General features: G+C 37.4%; 1 protein-coding gene across 1 annotated transcript in view; it reads left to right on the top strand.

Moving 5' to 3' along the window:
• RLF (RLF zinc finger) overlaps positions 1 to 23,366 on the top strand; it is an 80,741-nt gene that overhangs the window by 45,938 nt on the left and 11,437 nt on the right. The window contains exon 6 of the mRNA XM_020894094.2: positions 20,230 to 20,366. Coding sequence (XP_020749753.2) covers positions 20,230 to 20,366 — 137 coding nt within the window. The remainder of the gene's footprint in view (positions 1 to 20,229; positions 20,367 to 23,366) is intronic.

The raw sequence follows: 23,366 nt of genomic DNA, 5'->3' as shown, positions 1-23,366 counted from the left end.
TTGCCGGGAGAATCCCAGGGACAGAGGAACCTGGTGGGCTATAGTTCATGGGGTTGCAAAGAGTTGGACACGACTGAGTGACTGACACACAGGTGAAAGGATAATTAAACTGTGGTACATCCAGACAAAGAATATTATTCAGTGTTAAAAACAGGTGAGTTGTTGAGCCATAAAAACACTTGGAGGAAGTTTAAATGCATATTACCAATTGAAGAAGCCAGTCTGAAAAGGGAGGGAGGGAAGATTAGGTGGAGCAAGTGGGAATTTTAGGGCATTAAACTACTCTGTGTGATAATATAATGTATCATAATTATACTATAATATATGTATAATGCCATAATACTATAACATGATGTGTAAAACATGTCACTGTGTCTTTGTCCAAACCCATAGAACGTGCAACACCAAGAGTGAACCATAATGTAAACTATGGACTCTGGGTGGTTGTGATTTGTCAAGTAGTATCATCAGTTGAAACAAATGTCATGCTCCAGTGGGGAAACCTTGATAATGGGGGAGGCAGTGGCAGGGGCTAAGTGGGAAATCTCTGTACCTTTCTCTCAATTTTGCTGTGAACCTAAAACGGACCTAAAGAAATAAAGTGTTTTATTCTATTAAAAAAAAAAAAGGAAAGCTATAATAAGACACTCATGAAAGAAATTGAAGGTGACACAGATGGAAAGATATACTGTGTTCCTGGATTGGAAGAATTACTACTGTTATAAAGACAATACTCATGGCAGTCTACAGATTTCAGTGCAAACCCTATCAAGTGCCAGTGGCACTTTTCATAGAACTAGAACAAAGAATTCTAAAATTTGTATGGAAAACATGAAAAATCTCAAGTAGCCAAAACAGTCTTGAGAAAGAGCAACAAAGCTGGAGGTGTCATGTTCCCTGACTTCAGACTGTACTACAAAGCCACGGAAATGTTGGGAAGGATAAGGAGATGGAAGATTGCTTGCCTCTAATAACAGCTGCAATGTTATGTGTTGGGAAGTTTAATCAGAGTAAGATGGAGTAATGGTTAGTCTCAGCACCTGATACATGCCAAAAGAATTCAGAAGAAGCAAAATTGCTAGACCTTGGATTTGATTCTTCTTCTATAATAACAACTTTTCCTTTAATCTCTCAGACTTTGTTTATTTGAAACCTGTTTTGTTTTTAGCATTGTATTAGGCACTGGCAAATACAGAAGTGTGTGTATGGCCTAGTTTGGTTACCAGAAACAGTAGTAAGATACTTAACTATATGGTAGTTCCCTGAGATTATGTAGAAATGGAGAGCATATCTTTGTAGAGTGGTGTAGATCCTCTTATAAGGCTTTACAAAAATTGATCCTTGAGTTGGACCTTGAAATATTGGTGGGGTTTTTGTAGGTAAAAAGAATGGTTTAGGGATAAATGTGATAGTAAAGGTACAGAAATGAACGTGCACTTTGTAGGGAACCACTAGAGAACACCTTGCCTGGGGAAAAGAGTGGATGTTGAGGTCTTATGAAAAGTAATAAGATCTGTTGGATAGGGAAAAGTAAGTCCTCGGAAACGGCATGCATTTGAACTTCTGAGGCAGTAGAAATGAGGACGGTTTTGAAGATAGGAAGTAAAATGACTGAAATAGTGTTTTAGGAAGCATAGACAGAAATAAATTTGGGAGAAGAGATTGGAGTTAGCAAGAGGAAAAAGAATGGGGCTTGCTGACAGGACCAAAATAGAGGATAATGTACAGAGATTCCCTTCAGGAGACTCATGAGACCTTGAGAGACTGGAAGAAAGGGAGTGTTCTGCTGCTGACAAAAATGGCAAAGAAGGGAGAACATGGGCCACTTTGTACAGAATCTTTCCTGGTTTATTAATAACAAGGCAAGAAAATAGGATTTCTTCCTAAGGTTATACAGATATCAATAAATTTGTTGGGTTATTGGAAGTATGATTTGGTTTTTCTACAATAGGGACTGGCAAACTATGGCCTGTGGACCAGATCCACCCTGCTGTTTGTTTTTGTAAAGTTTTACTGGAACACAATCACGCCCACTGGTTTATTATCTATGACTGGCTTTGCTCCACAGTAGCAGAGCTGAATAGCTGTAACCGAGACCATTTGACCAGCAGCATTGAAAATATTTTCTCTCTGACCCTTTACAAAAAATGTTTGCTGACGTTTGCTGTGCAAGATTCAGATTTCCTAGTGTATTACAACCATTAAATATCATTTAGTTTAACCTTCCATGTTTTATCAATGGTGAGACTGAGGCCAAGAGGTAGTGTTTCCAAGGCCCTACCTTCGTTAAGCTAATTATTGAGTCCAAGCCCAGGCCAGAACTCAGATCTCCTGACTCCCTGGCCAGCTCTTTTTACACTGTACTACTTATTACTAGTTTGTAAACATTGATGAGTCGTGTTCTCATAGGAAACATTTTGGTGGTATTTCATTCCATTCATGTTTATACATTTATGTATAGGTGCAACTTAAAATATTTTTATAATGATTGGGGTTAATTTGTTAAGTATGTTGATGTGAAAACGTTTGGCACGCTTCATAAAATTATTTTTAAAGGAACACTGGTACCATCATAATTAGTCTCTTATCCAGTGATGCTTTTTATTTGCAAGTGAGAGCACAGTTAAAGAAATCTTAAAAATTTGCTTTGGAAAAAGACCAGTGAATCACTTGATGTTCATTAATTGGAGTTTAAAATCAGCATATGTTCTAAGGCAGCAAAGTTACATACACATTTGCCATCTTCTGAGTTCAGGAGAAGAGTCAAATTAACTTTGGCAACAGCTGGGAATAAAAGTAGTTATGTGTTGGCACCTGTGGGTATCACAATAATGGGTGTGTGTAATGGGAAACCTCTGCTGGGGAAGATTTAGCCAGGTGCAGTTAAGATTAATTGATGGAGTCAGCTTCAAAGCCAGAATTTTTATATTTTTATTACTGAAAGGGAGAATCTTTGCAAAGATCAAGTTTTCCACATATAGTATAAAGGATAAAGCTGTTTTAAACATGAAGCACTTCTGTTACTATGAAGAGCAAGAAATCTGTCTGCAGAATTGTTGGCACAGATAAGGTAGGGGTTCAGTCTTGATCCTTTAATGAACTATATCTTCAGTGTCTGATGTGGTTGTGAGGCTTGTTTCTTCTCTTGATGGGAAAAGGAAAAGACAAAGACAAACAGGACCTGATTTCCTCACTGGTCTAACACTGTTGGGAATTAACTCAGTCACTAGGTATATAAATGATAAACAGAGCAAATACATTTAAACAGGACCCACTGGGAATTCAGTTTGGGAATAGAAGAAACAGTAAACAAGAGCATAGAAATTCCAGGTGTAGCTTAAATAAGATTAAGATGGATCCTGAATGAGGAATAATAAAGTGTGTAATTAAAATCTGAATAATTTACTTCATGTAACCTTATGGTCATATGGTGAATAAGATGTACACTCAGAAAATACACTAAAGTTAGATTGTATGAAGAATTGGAAGGTTTGCCAATTTAAATATTTATCTCCTAAAGCAGAGTTCTTTTATTTATTTATTTTTTTAAATATTTTATTTACTTAGCTGCATTGGGTCTTAGTTGTGATGTGCAGGGTCTTTCGTTGCCGCACACAGACTCTGTAGTTGTGACTTGCGGACTTAGTTGTTCTGCAGCGTGTGGGATCTTAGCTTCCCAATCAGAGACTGAACCCATGTCCCCTACATTTCAGGGTGGATTCTTAACCACTGATCACCAGGGAAGTCCCCCAGAGTTCTTTTAACTAACTTTGAAGAAACTTCTTCCTAGAACTCATATATTTGGATCTCACTTTTACTGTTACTTTCATGGGTTGTACTCAGTCACTTCAGTAGTGTCTGACTCTTTGTGACTTTATGGACTATAGCCTGCCAGGCTCCTCTACCCGTGGGATTCTCCAGGCAAGAATATTGGAGTGGGTTGCCATTTCTTTCTCCAAGGGATCTTCCCGACCCAGGAATTGAACCCACATCTCCTGCATTGCAGGCAGATTCTTTACCAACTGAGCCACTTGGGAAGCCACTTTCATGGGTTACATGTGGGTATTTTGGTTGATACATGATTATACTGTAGGGATCATTATGTAGAGTTAGTCAGACATAGTCATTTTCAAGAATTCAGTAGGACAGTTCAGGTATCTCTCAGATACTCAGATTACTCAGATTACTCAGATACTCAGATACTCAGATTAAGCCACAGGATTTAATCAGAAGCATCAGTGACCATTTATTTCTTCAAGAAACATACAAGTGACCAACTTGATAGCATAGTGTTGGTCTGTGGTATTGCTGCAGTTTAAAAGAAACCTGGTGTTTAGAAGTACAGCCATTTTTTTCAGGTGATGTCTGTGAACCTGATGAATAATTCTCCCAAAGCAGATTCAGGGTTGTTCGACATGAAGACTTGCAAAGAGTAACTCCTCCCTTTTTCCTACTCAGGGTTGCAAGTGAGAGAAATCTCATTATATGGATAACCTTAAATCTACTTTGTCTCTGTTTTGAAAGAAACATTTACCAGCTTGTTTTTTAAGATCTCCTATTAGGAACAATGGAGAAGGAAATGGCAACCCACTCCAATACTCTTGCCTGAAAAATTCCATGGACTGAGGAGCCTGGTAGGCTACAGTCCATGGGGTCTTGAAGAGTTGGACATGACTGAGTGACTTCACTTCGCTTCGCTTCATTAGGAACAAATTATTTGCATTATACTCCAGAACTGATCAGGAGAATACTAGATTGAAAACCATCATTTTTGAGAAAGGTAAACATTAAAATATTACAGTAATGTCACTGGCCAGAATACTAGTTTACCTTGGTAGCCTAAGCATGATGATAACTGAAGAAGACAAATAAGTCATCTAAATGCACATTCTTTTATGCCAGTGACTACCTGTTGTACCATTGGTGTTTAATTCACTGATTATCATGAAAGACTTCTAATAACATCTGTTCTTGCCCCAGAATTTATTTTCTACAACAGCCAAGGTGCTCTTTTTTTTTAAAGTAAGACATTTTATTTTGAGATATAGTACATTCTCACTGTTACTATGAGAAATAATACAGGCATGCCTTCCAGTCATTTAATATATATTCATTGGAGACTGTGCTAGGCACTGGGAATACAAAGATGAACAAGACACAAGGGAGAACCAACAGCAGACAGTGTTTATGCAGTGTGAGATTTGGGGAAAGTTTGGTGCTGGAAATTGAGTTCCAAGTTATCAGCATTTGAAACCAGAGAGTGGAGGGCATTCACTTTTTTAGATCTCTGGAAATTAAAGGCTTATCATAATCCTAGAAAGTTTTATTCAAGAAAAACACATGGATGTCAGAACAGTGAGCTTGGTGGCATTTGAACCTTGAACCAGTAAGCTTCCTAGCCTCCACTTGAGGAAGCAAAATGGTTTTGAAACTCTGCAAAAGCCCATCTCCACAGAATTGTCACTCTTTGACCTATTTGGCAACATTCTGAAAACCTCTGCTCTCAGCATTTGTTTTTATTTGATTCAGAGCCCACTCTGCCAAAAGATCTATCTGTTCCAGGGCACTTATCAGAAAGAATCATTGGGAATTGTTTAACATGACATTTGTCTGAGGAGGAATTACCAGTTCAGGTAACAAAAGGCTGACAAAAAATTTAAAAAGAAAAACTGAGATAAAGGATATCCATAGAGGACTTTGAAAACCTCTGATGTTTTCCTAGTACTCTGGAAGGTAGCACAAATGTATAGTGCTTTGTGTCTGCCAGGGAATGACTTGAGAAGGCTATAATCCCTCACTCTTCTTTACCAAAAGTCTCCATACAGGTAGGAGATGAAGGGCAAGGCAGAGCTCTTAACTTCCTACTGAAATATTGAAAGGATGCCCCAACACACACACAGAGCTGTTTGGCAAAAACAGAAAGACGACTGGTGATCCAGTAGTAAAGAATCCACCTGCCAATGTAGGGGGACATTGGTTCAGTCCTTGGTCTGGGAAGATTCCGCATACCTTGGGGCAACTAAAGCCATGCACAGCTGAAGCCTTCATGCTCTAGAGACCATGTTCTGCAACAAGAGAACCCGCTACAATAAGAAGCCCACGCACTGCAACTAGAGAAAATAGCTTGCCACGATTAGAGAAAGCCTGCGTGTAGCAGAGACCCGGTGCAACAAAAAATATTTTTTTTTTTAAAGTAGACTTACTTTTTCATGGCATTTAGGCAACATATTCAGCTTGTTGAATTAAGCTAATGAAGTAGAGACCACATATGACAGGATATAGGCTTTACAGAATTATTCCAAGAAAATCACTAAGCAAATAGTAACAATAGCAAACCTCAAGAGGTGGAAGATTCTGATTTCTGGAGTTGCCACAATATATTTTTTAAAATATTCACTTATTAAAAAAAAAAAAAAAGTAGCCCATACACAGGGAAACAGTATGAAAAGGCAAAAAGATGTGAAACTGAAAGATGAACTCCCCAGGTCTGTGGTGGTGGTGGAGGTGGTTTAGTCGCTAAGTCATGTCTGACTCTTGTGATCCCATGGACTGTAGCCTGACAGGCTCCTTTGTCCATGGGATTCTCCAGGCAAGAATACTGGAGTGGGTTGCCATTTCCTTCTCCAGAGGATCTTCCTGACCTAGGAATTGAACTCAGGTCTCCTGCATTGCAGGCAGATTCTTGACTGACTGAGCTATGAGGGAAGTCCTATGAGGATACCCAGTAAGCTGCTGGAGAAGAGTGGAGAAATAACTCCAGAAAGAATGAAGAGACAGAGCCGAAGCAAAAACAGCTCCCACTTGTTGATGTGACTGGTGATGGAAGTAAAGTCTTACACTGTAAAGAACAGTATTGCATAGGAGCCTAGAGTGTTAGCTCCGTGAATCAAGGTAAATTGGAAGTGGTCAAATAGGAGATGGCAAGAGTGAACATAGACATTTTAGGAATCAGTAAACTAAAATGGACTGAAATGGGTGAATTTAACTCAGATAACCATTATATCTACTACGGTGGGCAGGAATCCTTTAGAAGAAATGGAGTAGCCTGCATAGTCAATGAAAGAGTCTGAAATGCAGTTCTTGGGTGCAGTCTCAAAAACGACAGAATGATCTCTTTTCGTTTCCAAGGCAAACCATTCAGTATCACAGTAATCCAAGTCTATGCCCCAAACAGTAATACTGAAGAAGCTCAAGTTGAACAGTTCTATGAAGACCTACAAGACCTTCTAGAACTAGCACCCAAAAAAGATGTCCTTTTCCCAACCCAGGGATCGAACCCAGGTCTCCCACATTACAGGCGGATTCTTTACCATCTGAGCCACTGGGGAAGCCCATGAGGAACAAAACAGCCCCAAAATATATGAACTGGCAGAATCGAAGGGTGAAATAGACAATTCAAATACAAAGGTTAGAGACTTTAATACCCCACTTTGAGTAGCGGATAAACCAAGTAGGCAACAAGGATATGGAAGGCTTGAGCACAACCGTAAACCAACTAGACCAAGCAGACATCTGTAGAATACTGTATCCAAGAGCAGCAGAATTTTTCTCAATTGCACATGGAACATTCTCTAGTGTAGAAATATGTTAGGCCATAAAACAAACCTTGGTAAATTTAAAAGGATTGAAATCACACAGTGTGTTCTTTGGCCACAGTGAAATGAAATTAGAAATCAGTAACAGAAGGAAATTTGGGAAATTCACAAATAATGTGAGAATTAAATTACACCTCAAAATAAGCAGATGATCGAAGGAAAAAAATGGTAAATTAGAAAGCACATTGGGATGAATGATGAAAGCACAACACACTGAAATTTAGGGGATGCAAGTTAGGGGATGCACTTAGTGGAGATTTATGGTTGTAAAATGTCAGTCTTAAAAAAAAAGAAAGATCCTGGGAGTTCCCTGGTGGCCTAGTGGTTGAGATTCCAGGCTTTCATTGCTGTGGCCTGGGTTCACTCCCTGGTTGGGAAACTGAGCTCCTGCAAGCCGCATTGTGTGGCCAAAAAAAAAAGAGACCTCAAATTAATAACTTAACCATCTGCCCTAAAAGTCAGGAAAGAAGAGTAGACTAAACCCAAAGCAAGCAGAAGGAAGGAGGAGGATAATGATTAGAATGTAAATAAATGAAATAAAACAAAATCAATAGAAAAAGTGGTAAAAGTTGCTTTTGTTTTTAAAGATCAACAAAATCAATAAAGTTTTAGTTAGACTGAACATGAAAAAAGAATACTCAAATTATCAAAATCAGGAACAAATAAGAGGACATGACAGCTGACATTGTAGGAATAAAGATTATAAGAGTATTCCTTGAATGACTATATGCCAAAATGTTGGATTTACTGAGATAAAATGGACAGATCTTAGAATGAAACAAGCTACTAAAACTAACAAAAACAACAACAAAAAAAGAAAAACTGAATATACATACCTATGACTAGTAAAGAGATTGAGTAGGTAGTTTTAAAACTTCCCATAAAGAAAAACCCACACCTTCACTGGTCAGTTGTACAAAACACCTACAGAAGAATTTATACCAGTCCTTCACAAAGTCTTCTAGAAAATAAAAGAGGAGGGGGTGCTTCCAGACTCATGCACTGAGGCCATTATTATCCTGACAACCAAAATCAGACGAAGACATCAAAAGAAAGATACAGACCAATATCTGTAATGAGTATGGATGCAAAAATCCTCAACAAAACCCAGCAATATAAAATAAAGAAATGCTGTCTGCACTCTGTATCCATAGGTTCTGCCTCCAACTACGGATTAGAAATATTCAGGGGAATATTTTCCAGAAAGTTCCAGAAAGCAAAACTTGAATCTACATGCTCCAACAACTGTACATAACCTTTTTATTGTATTGGGCTTCCCCGGTGGCTCAAGTGTAAAGAATTCACCTGCAATACAGGAGACACTGGTTTGATCCCTGGATGAGGAAGATCTTCTGGAGGAGGAAATGGCAACCCACTCCACTATTCTTGCCTGGAGAATCCCCTGGACAGAGGAGCTTGGAGGACTACAATCCATAGTGTCACAGACACGGTGGTATTATGAACAATCTAGGGGTGATTTAAAGTATACAGAAGGTTATATGTGCGTAGGTTATATGTAAATACTGTGCCATAGAATAAAGGACAAGAGGTATGTTTGTCTCTGTCATCAGAGACAGAAAAAGCATTTAACAAGATCCTGCACAATTTTGTGTTAAAAACATTCAGCAATCTAGGAATAAGCTGAAAACTTCCTCGCCCCAATAAAGAGCATCTGTGGAAAGCCACGGCCAACTTTATACTTAATGATGAAAGATTGAGTGGTTTTCCATAAGATCAGGGACAAAACAAGAATGTCTGCTTTTGCTACTTCTATTCAGTATTGTATGGGAAGTTTTAGCTGGAGCAGTTAGACAGGGAAATAGCTTAAAGGCTTCTCGATTGAAAAGGAAGGTGTATAAGTATTTCTGATTGCATGTATCATGATCTTGTATATAAATGATTCTAATGAGATCAGTATACAAAAATGATTTTTATATATATCTAACAACAAACAACATGAAAATTAGGAAAACAATTCCATGTACAATAGCATCAAAAAAATAAAAAATCTAGGAATAAATCTTTTAAAAGAAGTACAAGACTCATTTGTATACTAAAGACTTCAAAAATTTGTTGAAAGAAGTAGATGGAGCAACATCCCATGTTCATGGACCAGAAAACAATACTTTGAAGACGGCAGGACTCCCAAATTGATCCTCAGATTCAGTGCTGCCTGTGTGAAAATTCTATTTTTCTCTTTTGGAGAAATTGACAAGATGATCCTAAAATTCATGTGGAAATTCAAGGGGCCCTGGATAGCCCAAACAGTCTTGTAAAAGAAACAAAGTCGGAGGGCTCATTCTTCTTTATTTCAAAGGTCACTAAAAATGTCAGTAATCAAGACAGTGTTTTTCTGGCAAAAGGGTAGGGGGAAAAAAATCAATAGACAGAAATTGAAAGTCCAGGAATAAGCCTTCACACTTAATGGCCAGTTGATTTTCTACATGGCTGCCAAGATAATTCAGTGGGGGAAAGAATAGTCTTCAGTAGTGGGTTCTTTAACAAATGGATATATACTTGTAGCAGAATGAAGTTTGACCCTTAATACCATATGCAGAATTTAACTCGGAATGAATCACAGACTTAAATGTACTAGCTGAAACTGTATCATCTTCAAAGAAAATACAAGAATTAATCTTTAAGACCCTTGATTACGCTGTTTCTTATATCTGACACCAATAACACAGGTTACAAAAGGAAAAACAAGTAGGACTTTATCCAACTTTGTATGTCAAAGTCAACAACATGAAAAGTTGACCTGCAGAATGGGAGAAAATATTTGCTAACCATATATATGTGTGTGTGTGTGTGTGTGTATATATAAGAATATATATAGGATTGAACTGAATTCTTGAATCCTGAGTATATATAGAATTCTTGAAGTCAGTACTAAAAAGACTAATTATTAAAACGATCAAATTGTTTTTAATCATTAGATTGGTTTTTTTTTTTTTTTTTTTTGGAGCAGTTTTAGATTTACAGAAAAATTGAGTGGAAAGTACAGAGTTCCCATATGTACTCCCTCACCCCTGGAGTCACCTGTTGACATCTTGCCATTGATGTCTTAAATTTGTTAACAATAGGTGAGCCAATACATTATTCTTTACTAAAATCCATAGTTTATATTAGGTTTCACTCTTGGAGGTGTACATTTTGTGGGTTCTGACAAACCTATAATGACTTGATCTACCATTGCAGTGTCATATAGCATAGTGTCACTGCCCTAGAGTACTCTGCCTATTCATCCCTCACTTTCCTCTCATACCCCTGACAATCACTGATCTTTTTACTGCCTCCATAGTTTTACCTTTGCTGGAATATCATGTAGTTGGAATCATACGTTATGTAGCCTTTTCAGATTGACTTCTTTCACTTAACAATATGCATTTAAGGTTCCTAGATGTTTTTGTCTCTGTCTCTTTTCCCCCAAATTATTATCAAACTCATATTGTCCTTATTAATTTTTTAAAATTATTTTTTATTGAAGGATAATGGCTTTACAGAATTTTGCTGTTTTCTGTCAAACCTCAACATGAATCAGCCAAATGTATACCCTCCCTTTGGAAACTCCCTCCCATCTCCCTCCCCATCCCACCCCTCTAGGTTGATACAGAGCCTCTGTTTGAGTTTCCTGAGATAAACAGCAAATTCCCCTTGGCTACCTATTTTACATATGGTAATGTAAGTTTCCATGTTACTCTTTCAATACATCTCACCCTCTCCCCCTGTCCATAAGTCTGTTCTCTATGTCTGTTTCTCTGTTGTTGCCCTGTAAATAAATTCTTCAGTACCATTTTTCTAGATTCCGTATATATGTGTTAAGACTACAGTATTTATCTCTTTCTGATTCACTTCACTCTGTATAATAGGTTCTAGGTTCATCCACCTCATTAGAACTGACTCAGATGTGCTCCTTTTTATGGCTGAGTAATATTCCATTGTGTTTATATACAACTTCTTCATTCATTCATCTGTCAGTGGACATCTAGGTTGCTTCCATGTTCTGGCTATTGTAAATAGTGCTGCAGTGAACAGTGGGATACTTGTGTGTCTTCCAGTTTTGGTTTCCTCGGGGTATGTGCCTAGGAGTAGGATTGCTGGGTCATATGGTGGTTTTATTCCTAGTTCCTTACTTCATTTTTAATTTATTTTATTTTATTTTATTTTTTTCTTACTTCATTTTTTAAACCAACCAAAGTCCATGATAGGTTTCAGTCTTTGTGCTGTGTATTCTGTTATCTGAAATTCTCAGGAGTCTAAATCTGCTATTTATTGTGTGTGGTGACGTTTCTGGAGTGGCTTGTTTATTTGTGCTTTTTATAGTTTGGGATTGTGAGCATCAGTTTTGGTGGGATGGATGGGGGTAGGGAATGCTTTATGTCTGAAAATTTTCACAGGCCTTAGTTAGCATGTGTCTCTATAAATCATTTTTACATTTGCTTCTACCAGGTGATTCAAAGATATTACCAGCCAGAATCTTCTTTTTATTTTGTTTTTCTCAGTTTGGATTTTTTAGACAAACGGAATAGTGTTATATCAGACACCTAGTTTGAATGAGGACAGTTTAAAATTCCCAAAGACTTTTTGGTCCTACCAGAGCCAGGGTGAGATGGACCAACATATTTTCCTTTTATATCCCTGTTCCTCCCCTTTTTTTTAGTCTGTACTTTCTCTGAGATTTTAGCTCTTCAGGAGTTCCAACCATATGCTGAAGGGCTCAGTGCCAACTTCCTGTCCTCAGGTTCAAGCTTTAACATCTAAACACGACTTGTAAAACCCAAGCCTCTTAGTGGAATTACCCTAGCAAGTTAAGGCAGTTGTCCATTCACACTTCTTTCTTGAGTTTTCAACTGTGTATTTAAGAAACATATTAGTTGTGTTTTATCCACGATTTCTAAGTGCTTTGCCACAGGAGAATTTTCAGACATTATTCTTGTCAAGTCCAACTCTTTGTTTTTATTCCTGATTCAGCACCAGGGCTGGCAGGGAAGTATATAACCATTATATATAAAATTCATACGGTAAAGTGTTATGCTTTTTGTCTTTGACACAAGAGTTTCCAACATTAGCCTTTATCCACAAAGTTTTGATTCTGGTATATTTAAATGCCATTAATAATGTTTCTGCACGATTTATATTTTTGTATCATTAAGTTTATCAGACTTTATGAGGTAAATCTTGATAAGGAAAAATCTGAGGAGACTATTTAGGGTTTGGAAGAAGCTTAAGGTGAAAACATGGTGTATAATGAATGAGCCTGAGTGGTCTTTCAGATGCTTCTATGTTCTTAGCTGGTTTTGCTGTCAGTTCATTTCAATTCAGTAAATGTCTAGACATAAAACAATCATCATATTCCTTGCCTTCAAAGAGCAAACAGTTGGGAATATAGTTTCCTTTCTATTTAGTATTGTCAGTATTTCTATAGTGTATTGTCAGTTCTACCCTTAAAGCATCTCAGTAGAGCATAGTGGCCAGGAGCATGGACTCTAGAGCCAGACCATCTGGGGTAGATCCAGGGATGTGTACCACCTATGAAGCTTTTGTCAAGTTACGTGATCTCTCTGTGCTTCAAGTTTTATAATCTATAAATAGGGATAACAGTAGTTTATCTACATTGTAGGACTGTTATGTAGATATAATAGTTTATATAAATTTGTAGAACAGTACATGACATACGTGATGCTGTATAAGGTTTAGAAATATTATCATCATTATTATTACTTTTACAATGCTTTTTTTTCTTCACATTTTATTGCTGTCTCTGTCTGAATAATCTGTTTACATTCTCCTTTCTGTTGTCGACTGATTAAAAAAACCTCTTAAGTCACAACAGAACATTAGGATAAAAGAATAAATATACAATCAACATGATCCAACCTTTCTCTTGAATAGGTACATATTTGCAGTAGTCATGTATTGAACCCATGCTATGTAGTTAGTGTATATGGACAGAATACTCGATTAAAACTCATTATATTTTTAATAGTTATTATTGAGTTGTAAGGTCTTATGTTTTTCTGGTTTTCTAATATAAATATTTTTATAAGCAGGAGAAATCTAATAAATATAAGTTAATCAAACTAAAAACTATGCTGAATTCCAGTCATCCCTTTCAGGAGTATATCCAGAAAAACAATAGTAGCAGAATCCTCTGATTCCCCATAAAACACGAAGGATAAATCCCATGTCCTAGAGTCTCCACTAGCATTAGCCTATAGGTACTTTTATGGAAATAGCAAGAAATACTGTGCTCCGCTGTCCCCCTATCTCACGTGATTGCCTTTCAGAGGTCTCAGTTCTAAGAGGAAGTGCCACATGTTGGAACTTGGGGTTGGCGAGCTGACTGAACTTTAACACCTCTTACCCTCCTTAGCTGGTCGCCCTCACGCAGCGTGAACCCGCACAGCCCTGTGGCGTGGCCCCATCCGCGACACCTCCTGCTGTCTGTGCGCTGTGTGCTCAGTTGTGTCCGACTCTTTGCAACCCTGGGGACTGTAGCCTGCCAGGGCATTGTCCATGGGGATTCTCCAGGCAAGAATACTGGAGTGGGTAGCACTGGGTTCGATTCCCAACCCAGGAATCAAACTGGGGTCTCCTCTTTGCAGGCGGATTCTTTACCAGCTGAGCTACCAGGGAAGCCCATCCTAAGTCTCTTATCTTATTAATTCAACTTTTCTTTCACTGAGTGCCAGCTAAGTGTAAATATCACTCTTGACAGTTTTATCAGATAATCCTCCTCCCCTCATATGCCGTGACTACTCTCACATTTGTTTGTGTGCTCATTCTGGCAACTTTTGAGGGGTCATTCGCACCTTTGTCCATCTAGACACTGGTATCCCCTGAAGAGCTGTTTTTCTTAAGCCCTTCTTTGCTCACTCCAGTCCACATTGTGCTGCTTGTTTTCCATCTTTCCCACTTATCCTGCCACTTTGTGGTCACTTACTTGTTTATCTTGTAGTTATCTTTCATTCCAACAAATATTTATTGATATTCCTTCATGTACCTGGCACTGTTGTACACTGAAGATACAGTAGTGAATGAAATAAATTTTTGCCCTCCTGAAATATGTATTCTAGTGGATAAGATAAATAGTAAACAAAGATTTAATTATTATTTGATGCATATGTTATACTTGTCTTATAGCTATAAAATGTAAACCCAGAAATAAGATTCATATTTAAGAATAAGATATTTCAATACCTGTCAAGGTACAAAGTTTTTCTAGATACTGATTGAAGTTCTCAAAATCTTGTCAGTGACCTTCGTTTTAATTTACTTTAGCTGATAAGTATTTTGTGGCATGTATTTTTTTTTTTTTTTTTTTTTTTTTAGCTAGGCTCAAACACATCTTTATTATTCACCAGAGGAATCATCACAACAACACATTTTTGCCAATGAGAAATAAGTCTGTTTATTCCTGCAGCATAAATATCCATGCTCCAGGATTTGATGAACTCTTGGAAAGCATTTTCTGCCTCCTGCTGGTTGTGGAACCGTTTTCCCTGCAAAAAGTTGTCAAGATGCTTGAAGAAGTGGTAGTCGGTTAGCAAGAGGTGGTCAGGTGAATATGGCAGATAAGGCAAAACTTTGTAGCTCAATCCGTTCAACTTTTGAAACGTTGGTTGTACGACACGCAGTTGGGCGCTGTCGTGGAGAACTGGGCCCGTTCTGTTAACCAATGCCAGCTGCAGACGCTGCAGTTTTCACTGCATCTCATCGATCTGCTGAGCATACTTCTCAGATATAATGGTTTTGCTGGGACTGAGAAAGCTGCAGTTGATCACCTCCAGACACAGACCCTGACCTTTTTTTGGTGCAAGTCTGACTTTAGGAAGTGCTTTGGAGCTTCTTTTTGGTCCAACCACTGCGTTGGTTACCAGCTGTTGTATAAAATCCACTTGTCATTGCACATCACAATCCAATTGAGAAATGGTTTGTTGCTCTTGAGTAGAATAACAGATGACAACATTTTTCAAAACAATGATTTTCTTTGATTTGCAGTCAGCTCATGTGGCACCCACTAATGGAGCTTTATCACCTCTCCAATTTGCTTCATATGCTGAACGACCTATGGTCGATGCTGAGTTCTTCAGCAACTTCTTGCATACTTGTAGGAGGGTCAGCTTAGAGGATTGCTCTTAGTTGGTCACCGTCAACTTCTGGCGGCTGACCACCGCCCTCCTCATTTTCAAGGCTCTCCTTTGCAAAACTTCTTGAAACCAGCACTGCACTGTACGCTCACTGGGCACTGCTAGACCCAATGTGCTGTTGATGTTGCAAGTGGCCTCTGATGCTTTATGACGCATTTTGAACTCAAATAACAAAAACTGCTCGAATTTGCTTTTTGTCTAACATCATCCTCAACTCCTCGAAATCCGCCATTTTATACCACCCGCGGGCGCCGCCGCCGCTGCCGCCACAGCACCCCCGCCCGCTGCCGCCAACAACGCCGCCGCCACCACGGCCGCCGCCGCCGCCTCCCTGTGGCATGTATTTTTATTTTTAGTGTGCTTTTAAGCTTTTTATTGCTGTAGCTGGGGACAAGTAATATAACTGTATTACTAATGAGGTGTTAAAAAGTATGTCATCTTAATTTTTTGGTCATATTTCCACATTTCCTCTACATTCAAGAAAATGCAGGTGTTTGGTGTAAAATGCTAAGATTCTCTTTACCCCCACCCTAAGAAAAAAGTTAACTGGTGTTTATTTGTTAAACAATGATCCTGAGGCAGGCATTTAGGGGATTGGTGGGTAAGAGTACAAAATGAGGATATGGTATTGGCTCTTTGGGGATTTAGAGCCTGTAAGGAGGGGCAGGTAACAGACACAATCAGATTTGTTTATTACTTAGTAAAATGAAAGTGGAAAGTAAGACTAGAAGAATGTTCAGTGTTAATAGCCTAGATAGGTGTGTGTGAGGCAAATGAGTTCTTAATCAGAAGGTTAAAATAATTCTGTTATTATAAATAGGCCCACCATAAAATAGTGCTACTTTCTCAATAAAAACCTGAATGGAAGTAAAACTATTAAGTTAATGAATAATTAAAGAACAAGTGTTAAAATTATGTACTTGGCTTCCCAGGTGGCGCTAGTGGTAAAGAACTTAACCTGCCAATGCAGGAAACATAAGAGATGCAGGTTCGATCCCTGGTTGGCAAGATCCCCTGGAGGAGGAAATGGCAACCCACTTCAGTATTTTTACCTGGAGAATCCCATGGACAGAGAAGCCTGGTAGGCTGCAGTCCATAGGGTCACAGAGAGTCGGACACAGCTGAAGTTAAGTCGGACACGGCTTAACAGGCTTAACCCAAGCCTGTGCTTGGGTGTTACGGACCTGGGGTTAGAAACGTCATTATCAGGCATGTAGTTGTATCCTAAAATGTAAGGTAAATGTCACTATTGAACACAAACCAAAAGAATGTTAGTATTTAAAATTTACTGGAAATATATAGCTTTTGGAGAGAAGTTGGAAGTCAGTTTGAGAAGTTGCTGGAGATTAGTCCAGTGCAGGGGCGTGGTTCCCCCAGCACCCTGTGGCAGACTCAGAGGCACTGAGATGCTGGAAGAACACAAGCGCTGCCTCTCCTGGGGACTCGCTGGATTTGCTGTCCCAGCAGTGCTGCTCGGTTACTCGGTTACATTGAAATATCTCTCTTCCTTCAGGACCATGCTCCCTTTTAGGCCCTTGCATGTCTTTTTCTTCCTGTCTGGAACAATTTTCTTATTTCTCTCTACTTTTTCTCATAGCTTATTCCTACGCATTCTTTTAATTCACATATCAGTTGTGACTTCATCCAAAAAGTTGTTTTCAAATCCCTCCCCCCAAATTTCAGTTAGATTTTTCTGACAAAAGGTATTTGAAAAATACTCTGTACACCCCCAGTGTAGTCTTTAACATGCAGTATAATCTTGCTTATTTATTATCCCTGTGAGTTACACGAGGGCAAAATGACTTGTATCCCCAATGTCTAGCACAGTACATAAGTATTTTGTAAATAGCACTACTTTGATTGAAGGATACGTTCATTTTCCTTCTGACCAGATTTAGTGCACAGACGATTTTGGATATCATTTATAAGACCGCTCTTCTCCTCAAAGAGTTCATCATCTAGTTGGAGGGCCAAAGTAAAATCATGTGAAAAGGTAGGATAACAAATGATAAAGGCCAATGTGAATCACTAGTTTAATGGTTGACTCAAAGTAGAATTAAAAATAGCCCAATTAAAAGTGTTGACAACATGCTGTGAATTCAGGGCAGGGCAACAGATCACTGGATGCTAGAGAAATCTATGAATGGAGACTTGATAATGGAAAAAGAGTTTCAATTGGATATGGAAGGAGGAGGAGGAAAGGCGAGAGGAGGAGGGGCTATTCTGGCCTATTAGACTGTTACTGTTCTAAACACTTTGGTTCCAAAGGATGAAAGCCTGTGTATCTCTGAAATGTACCCTTTCAAAATTGAAGGATTTCCCTTTAGGAGTAAAATGACATGAGATTAGTTTTTCACTTTGTTTACCACAGTTCACTTGAGACAAGAAACAGTCTGTCTTAGGCTCATTTTTTTGTGTGAAGTAAGAATACCATCTGCCTTGCTAATGTTACAGATCTTACCATGTTGATAAAGTAAAACATTACAGTAAAATTATTTGAAATGAATAAAAATATTCTAGAAATGCAGCTCGTATTTATTTCCATTCTAATGTATATGCCTGGCAGTAGAGAGCTTCTTGTGGTATTTCTCAGCTTGGAGATGTTATACTGCTGCGAAAATTGAATGTTAGAGTTCTTGGTTTTCAACATGAGCTTTAACATGGTGTGGAGGGTAGGTGGTGGTGGTGGTGACTGGAGCAACTGTCGTTACTTGCTGTGGAATCCTTATTTTGATCCTTCAGCCAGCACAATTTTAAGTGGCTCTGTTCTGGGCATTTCGTCTCTGGATGACTCTTCTGATTGATTCAGCTATGGTAGAGGACATGGAATTCCATTTTCATAATGTATGATTTTATTTTTTTCCTTGAAACCTGAATTTAATTATGTTTAGGCTTTAACAACTTTCCCTCGCAACACTCATTAGATATAAATTTGCATCAAGTGATTTTTGCATCTGAGAATGATCTTTTTAGTTACTTTCTAGTATCCCAAGGTTCACTTTCGTCTTTTAAAAATTTATGTTTTATGAAAACAATTTGTTATTTACTTTTAATGAAAAGTTTTAGCTCTGACTTTAATAGGCACATGTACCACATCTTTAAAAATTGAGATATAATTGACATATACTCTTAGCAAATTTCAGATATGCAGTATGGTATTATTAACTGTAGTCACCGTGCTGTACTGAAGCATACAATTCCTGTAATAACTATGAGGGACATTCTATTACTCCCATTTGATAGATGAGGAAAGAGGCAGTAAGTTACTGAGAAGTTACGTAACTTATCTAGGCTCACACAGCTAGTAGCTAGCTATAGAGCTGGGAAGAGAATGTATACAGCCTGGCTCCACAATAATTGCTTTTAACCACTGTACTACACTGCTTATTATGTCATTGGATGGTCCTTGAAAAGATTAAAAAACACAAAAATAAGATTCACTTTTTAAACATGGTCTGTTTACCCTGGTTAGACCTGATTTCATTTATTCCATTTATTAGCACATATTTACTAGGTGTCTTTATGTTTTGGACACTGATAAATGCTGAGTTTTGAACAAAATGTACATAATCCTGAACTAATGAAATTAGAGACTTAGAAACACCAGAGATGAGCTAAACTATATGCTTCATTTTGCCTTGATAATACACCACATTTGTCCTGAAAGTATCATTGTTTTGTGTGGTTGGTGCCTAGTATAATTGACATTTATAGTGCTGACACAGTCATGAAATAGATTATGTTCTTCATATCCTGTTTATTAAGACAGGAAAAGGGTAAAATAGACTGAGAAAGGTTCTTTAGAAGTCTTAATCTCCTGTTTTACCACTATACAAAAAGATCCCCAGAAAATTCTACTTATTTGCTCCAAGATTGGTTTTTTGTTTTAAGATTCCTATAAATAGTGTAAGTATAAAAGATGTGTTTCTGAAAGTGTTTTAGTTGTGTGAAAAACTCATTTATACAAAATATTTTTTCCTTAATTATATGAGAAAACAATATGTTACCATAGCATTTATATTTAAAACAGTTTCTCAGCAGGCCTCCTTTAGCCCTACTGGGAGTAAGGGTAAGCATGGTATTTTTCTTTTTGTAACTTGAGTGACTTGAATAAAATTGAACAAGAAAGAAACAAAAAACAAGGGGAAAAAAAGATGATGGTACTTCAGGTGAAAATAACCTGAAGTTCCAGGTGAAAATAACCTGAAGTTATGCATAATTTGATTCTTTTATATAGTAACAGTATTCATGACTGACTACTGTGGAACTTCCTCATAGTGTCTGTTTTCTTCTGTTTAATAATTTCTTGTATGAAATATTCCAGCAGACTCAGCTATTAGTAGAAGAAAATTATATGCCTCTAATTCTTGCCTCATGAATTATCAAAGATAGAAAATGTTACATAAAGAAGCTTCATGTTATATAACAAAATTTACAGAAAAGTCACCATTTTCTTTTTGACTTAGTCATCTCATTTTTGATAGATTGCAAAGGTCGACTGCAAGGAAATACTAGACATCATATGTAATCTGGAATCTGAGGGTCAGGATAATACAGCATTTGTTCTTTGTACGACTTACCTTACCCAGCAGCTCCAGACTGCAAGTGTATATTGTTCTTGGTAAGTATATTTAGTTTTTATTCCCTTTATTTGTTAGTACATAGTATAGCGTTTAGGGTTTATGTTAAAACATTGGTTTGTTTCAAACTTAAAGTCTAAGTGGATTAAATGATGACATGAGAATTAAATCTCACTTACAAGCTAAACCATTTAATTAAAAATATTGAGTCCAAAAATAAAGAAAGAGTGAAAAGTCTGAACTCCTCTTGATTATTTCATAGAGGGTTGTCTGTTAACTTCAATATACATCTTCTTCTTTGAAGATAAAATTATAGCAGTATGAACCAAATAGGTATCGGTTTGTTATCCTTTACATTTATTTCACATCTTCTGGTAGTCACTTTCACCCTCATATTTGGAAACTCACTAATTATCTAGGTTTCTAGGTCAAACTTGCACTAGAGAGGGAAATCCTTTTGAATAGTAATCTTTTTTGCAACTTTAGTACTGTTCAGCAAAATTGCATTATTTGGTTTTAATTCAGTTTATGTCTTGTTTGCATACAGAGTACTTAGTTGCTAAAAAGGAAACAATAAGGTGTAATCAATGGTTCTTTCATCCCAACTGTATTGAAGCTATTTAGGACAGCAGGACAAACCTCTGAAATGTAACACCTGTCAGTAAGTCTCAGATTAGCGGTGTGGATGAGCTATAAGGTATTAGAGAAACGTGCTCACTGTATACCAGCATTTAAGAGGGTGTTAGAGAGGAGGTGGTATTCAAAGAGTGGATTGGTTGGATTTGCATCATCTTGATTAGAAGAGCTTTTAGGGATGGCTTGAAGTTGGAAATAAGCATTTTGTTTATAGGAAAACCCAGTAAAGCCTTTTATATATACTTTAGCCCTTATTGATCTCCCTCTGGAGCATCTGTATATATTTGTAAAGTTTTATAGCTGTTAGCATTTTTTATGTTACAATATTTCTTTTTATTTACTCATTTGTGTAGAAATATTATCTGTGTTGCATGAATTATCTCACCCAGTCCTTATAGTAATCACTGTACAGATAAGGGAGTGGAGAATCAAAGGAATTCTAGAAGTCTTCAGTTGCCCACGGCCTCAGGGCTGAAGTCAGAGTGAAGCCCAGGGTTTCTGGCTCCTCACACAGTTGTTTTCATGACGCAGGGCCAGAATTCAAATGGCAACCTTCTGCTACCACGTCCTCTATGCTAGAGTTACATCTCCTATGAGGAGGGAGGAGATAGTGGGACAGGACTTCATTATATTTTGTAATAATCATTGTGGGCATTTTTATTAGCTAACCAAAAGAAATGATGTAAGTAAAAAGAAATTTTAGCAAAGCAGTGATATTTTTGATCACTATCAAGTAGAAGGATTTGTTGGCTTTTCATGCATAAGAAATTAGAGATTTAACCTCAGTAAAGCAGATGTATTTATTTATTTGTGGAGCAACCCCCATTTTTTCCTTTTTATAGTTATTTTCCTTGCCTATAATGAATATAGGCATTTTTTCTTTTATAGTTATTTTCTTTGCCTATAAGGAGTAATATCAGCTAGCTACAGCTAGGTTTTTAGTGCAGAGAAATCACATTAAGTCACATAGGGGATGTGTTAAAGATTATAAAGAGTTTTTTAAACTGTAGTCACATGGTTCTTATAATATTCTTGATACAGCTTCCCTTGTTTCCCTAATGGGTCTAGGATTAATGCTCTTCTTTTGCAGCAGGAAGGGATTAACAGGGATTTCCCTCTTGTTGGCCTCCTGAGGAGCTGTAATGAGTAAAGGAAAGGAAAGAAAATCTTAAATCACTTCACACTTTGTTAAAAGTAAGCTTCTTCCAAGCATCTCAGAGGGAAATAGAATATAAAATTTTAGAATTTTAAAGTATGTTTCACCTTTCTATTTGGAGGGTGGTAAGCTAGTAATATTGGAGTTAGAATAGCCATGACATAAAAACTGAATTTTACTAAGGAAAATAAATCCCAGCTGTTCAAATAGATTAGATTCTTTTGTTGTGATCAAGATGTTCCTGTGTTGAAGATAGTAGGCTATATGGGAGTATTTGTCTAGAAAAGGAAAAAAAACTATTAATTGGCATTTTATCAGCAACAGTAAAGTTGGAACATGATAATAAAAGCAGTCACTTATTTTTAAATACATATACTAGAATTTATAAAGTGTCATTCTTGAATTTGATTACCTTTGGAGATAGTTGAAAGGTAAACTATGTAACTATCGCCCAAACTTTTTTATTCTTTTAGAAATTTCCTTCAGGGATGCTTAATAAATTGCAATAAATCTTATTACTTTATAGTGGTTACCATATTATTGATCTCAAAAGGTACATCACTTAGCTTATTCATTAAGCTTGGCCACAAAAGATTTTTGGCTGTTTACAGAGGTCAAGGAAGGGCTGAAGGAGTGAGTTCCCTATCGATGTTTGGCAGTGGTAATGCAATTAGAGTAGCCACGCAAGTGAGAAAGGTAACCGTTTCAAATGGACAGTGTATATACAGGTGTGTAATTACCACTGCCACTCTGAAAATAAAATCATTTAAAGTTGAACTTTAATCTCCACTCTAAACTTTCAGTTAGTATTTGATATGTTGACCTTTGGTTCCTGTAGCACCTGTGAGCTTAAATCTTGTGTGTTATATATTTATGTTTCTTCAGATGTAATTTCGTGTCTGTTCTCTCTCAACTAGACTGTGATGGATATACCAGGGTCTTCATATATGTTGTCTAATTTACAGGTCAGTCCCTAGCACGTGGCAAAGATCAGATCCAGGATATCCATATGTTTTATTAATATTTAACTGACATTTTTAAAGAATGAAAAAAGGTCATGAGAATCAGCCTTTCCAGGAGCTCTTTTTAGGGGGTTATCATTCCTTAATTCCACAAAGTTGTCTTTACCTTGCTTCTAAAATGTCTAAATTCTGGATCACAGTGTGACATCATGGGTCTCCTTCCTGCTTTGTAGAAATATAGTTTAAAGTTCTTATTTGGTAGATAGAAGTCTGCCATTTTTTCCTTT

The sequence above is a fragment of the Odocoileus virginianus genome, chromosome 5, assembly GCF_023699985.2.
Source record: "Odocoileus virginianus isolate 20LAN1187 ecotype Illinois chromosome 5, Ovbor_1.2, whole genome shotgun sequence".
Classification (NCBI taxonomy): Eukaryota; Metazoa; Chordata; class Mammalia; order Artiodactyla; family Cervidae; genus Odocoileus; species Odocoileus virginianus.
Note: the sequence above shows the minus strand (reverse complement) of the source record. Positions and strands in the feature narration are given on the sequence as shown.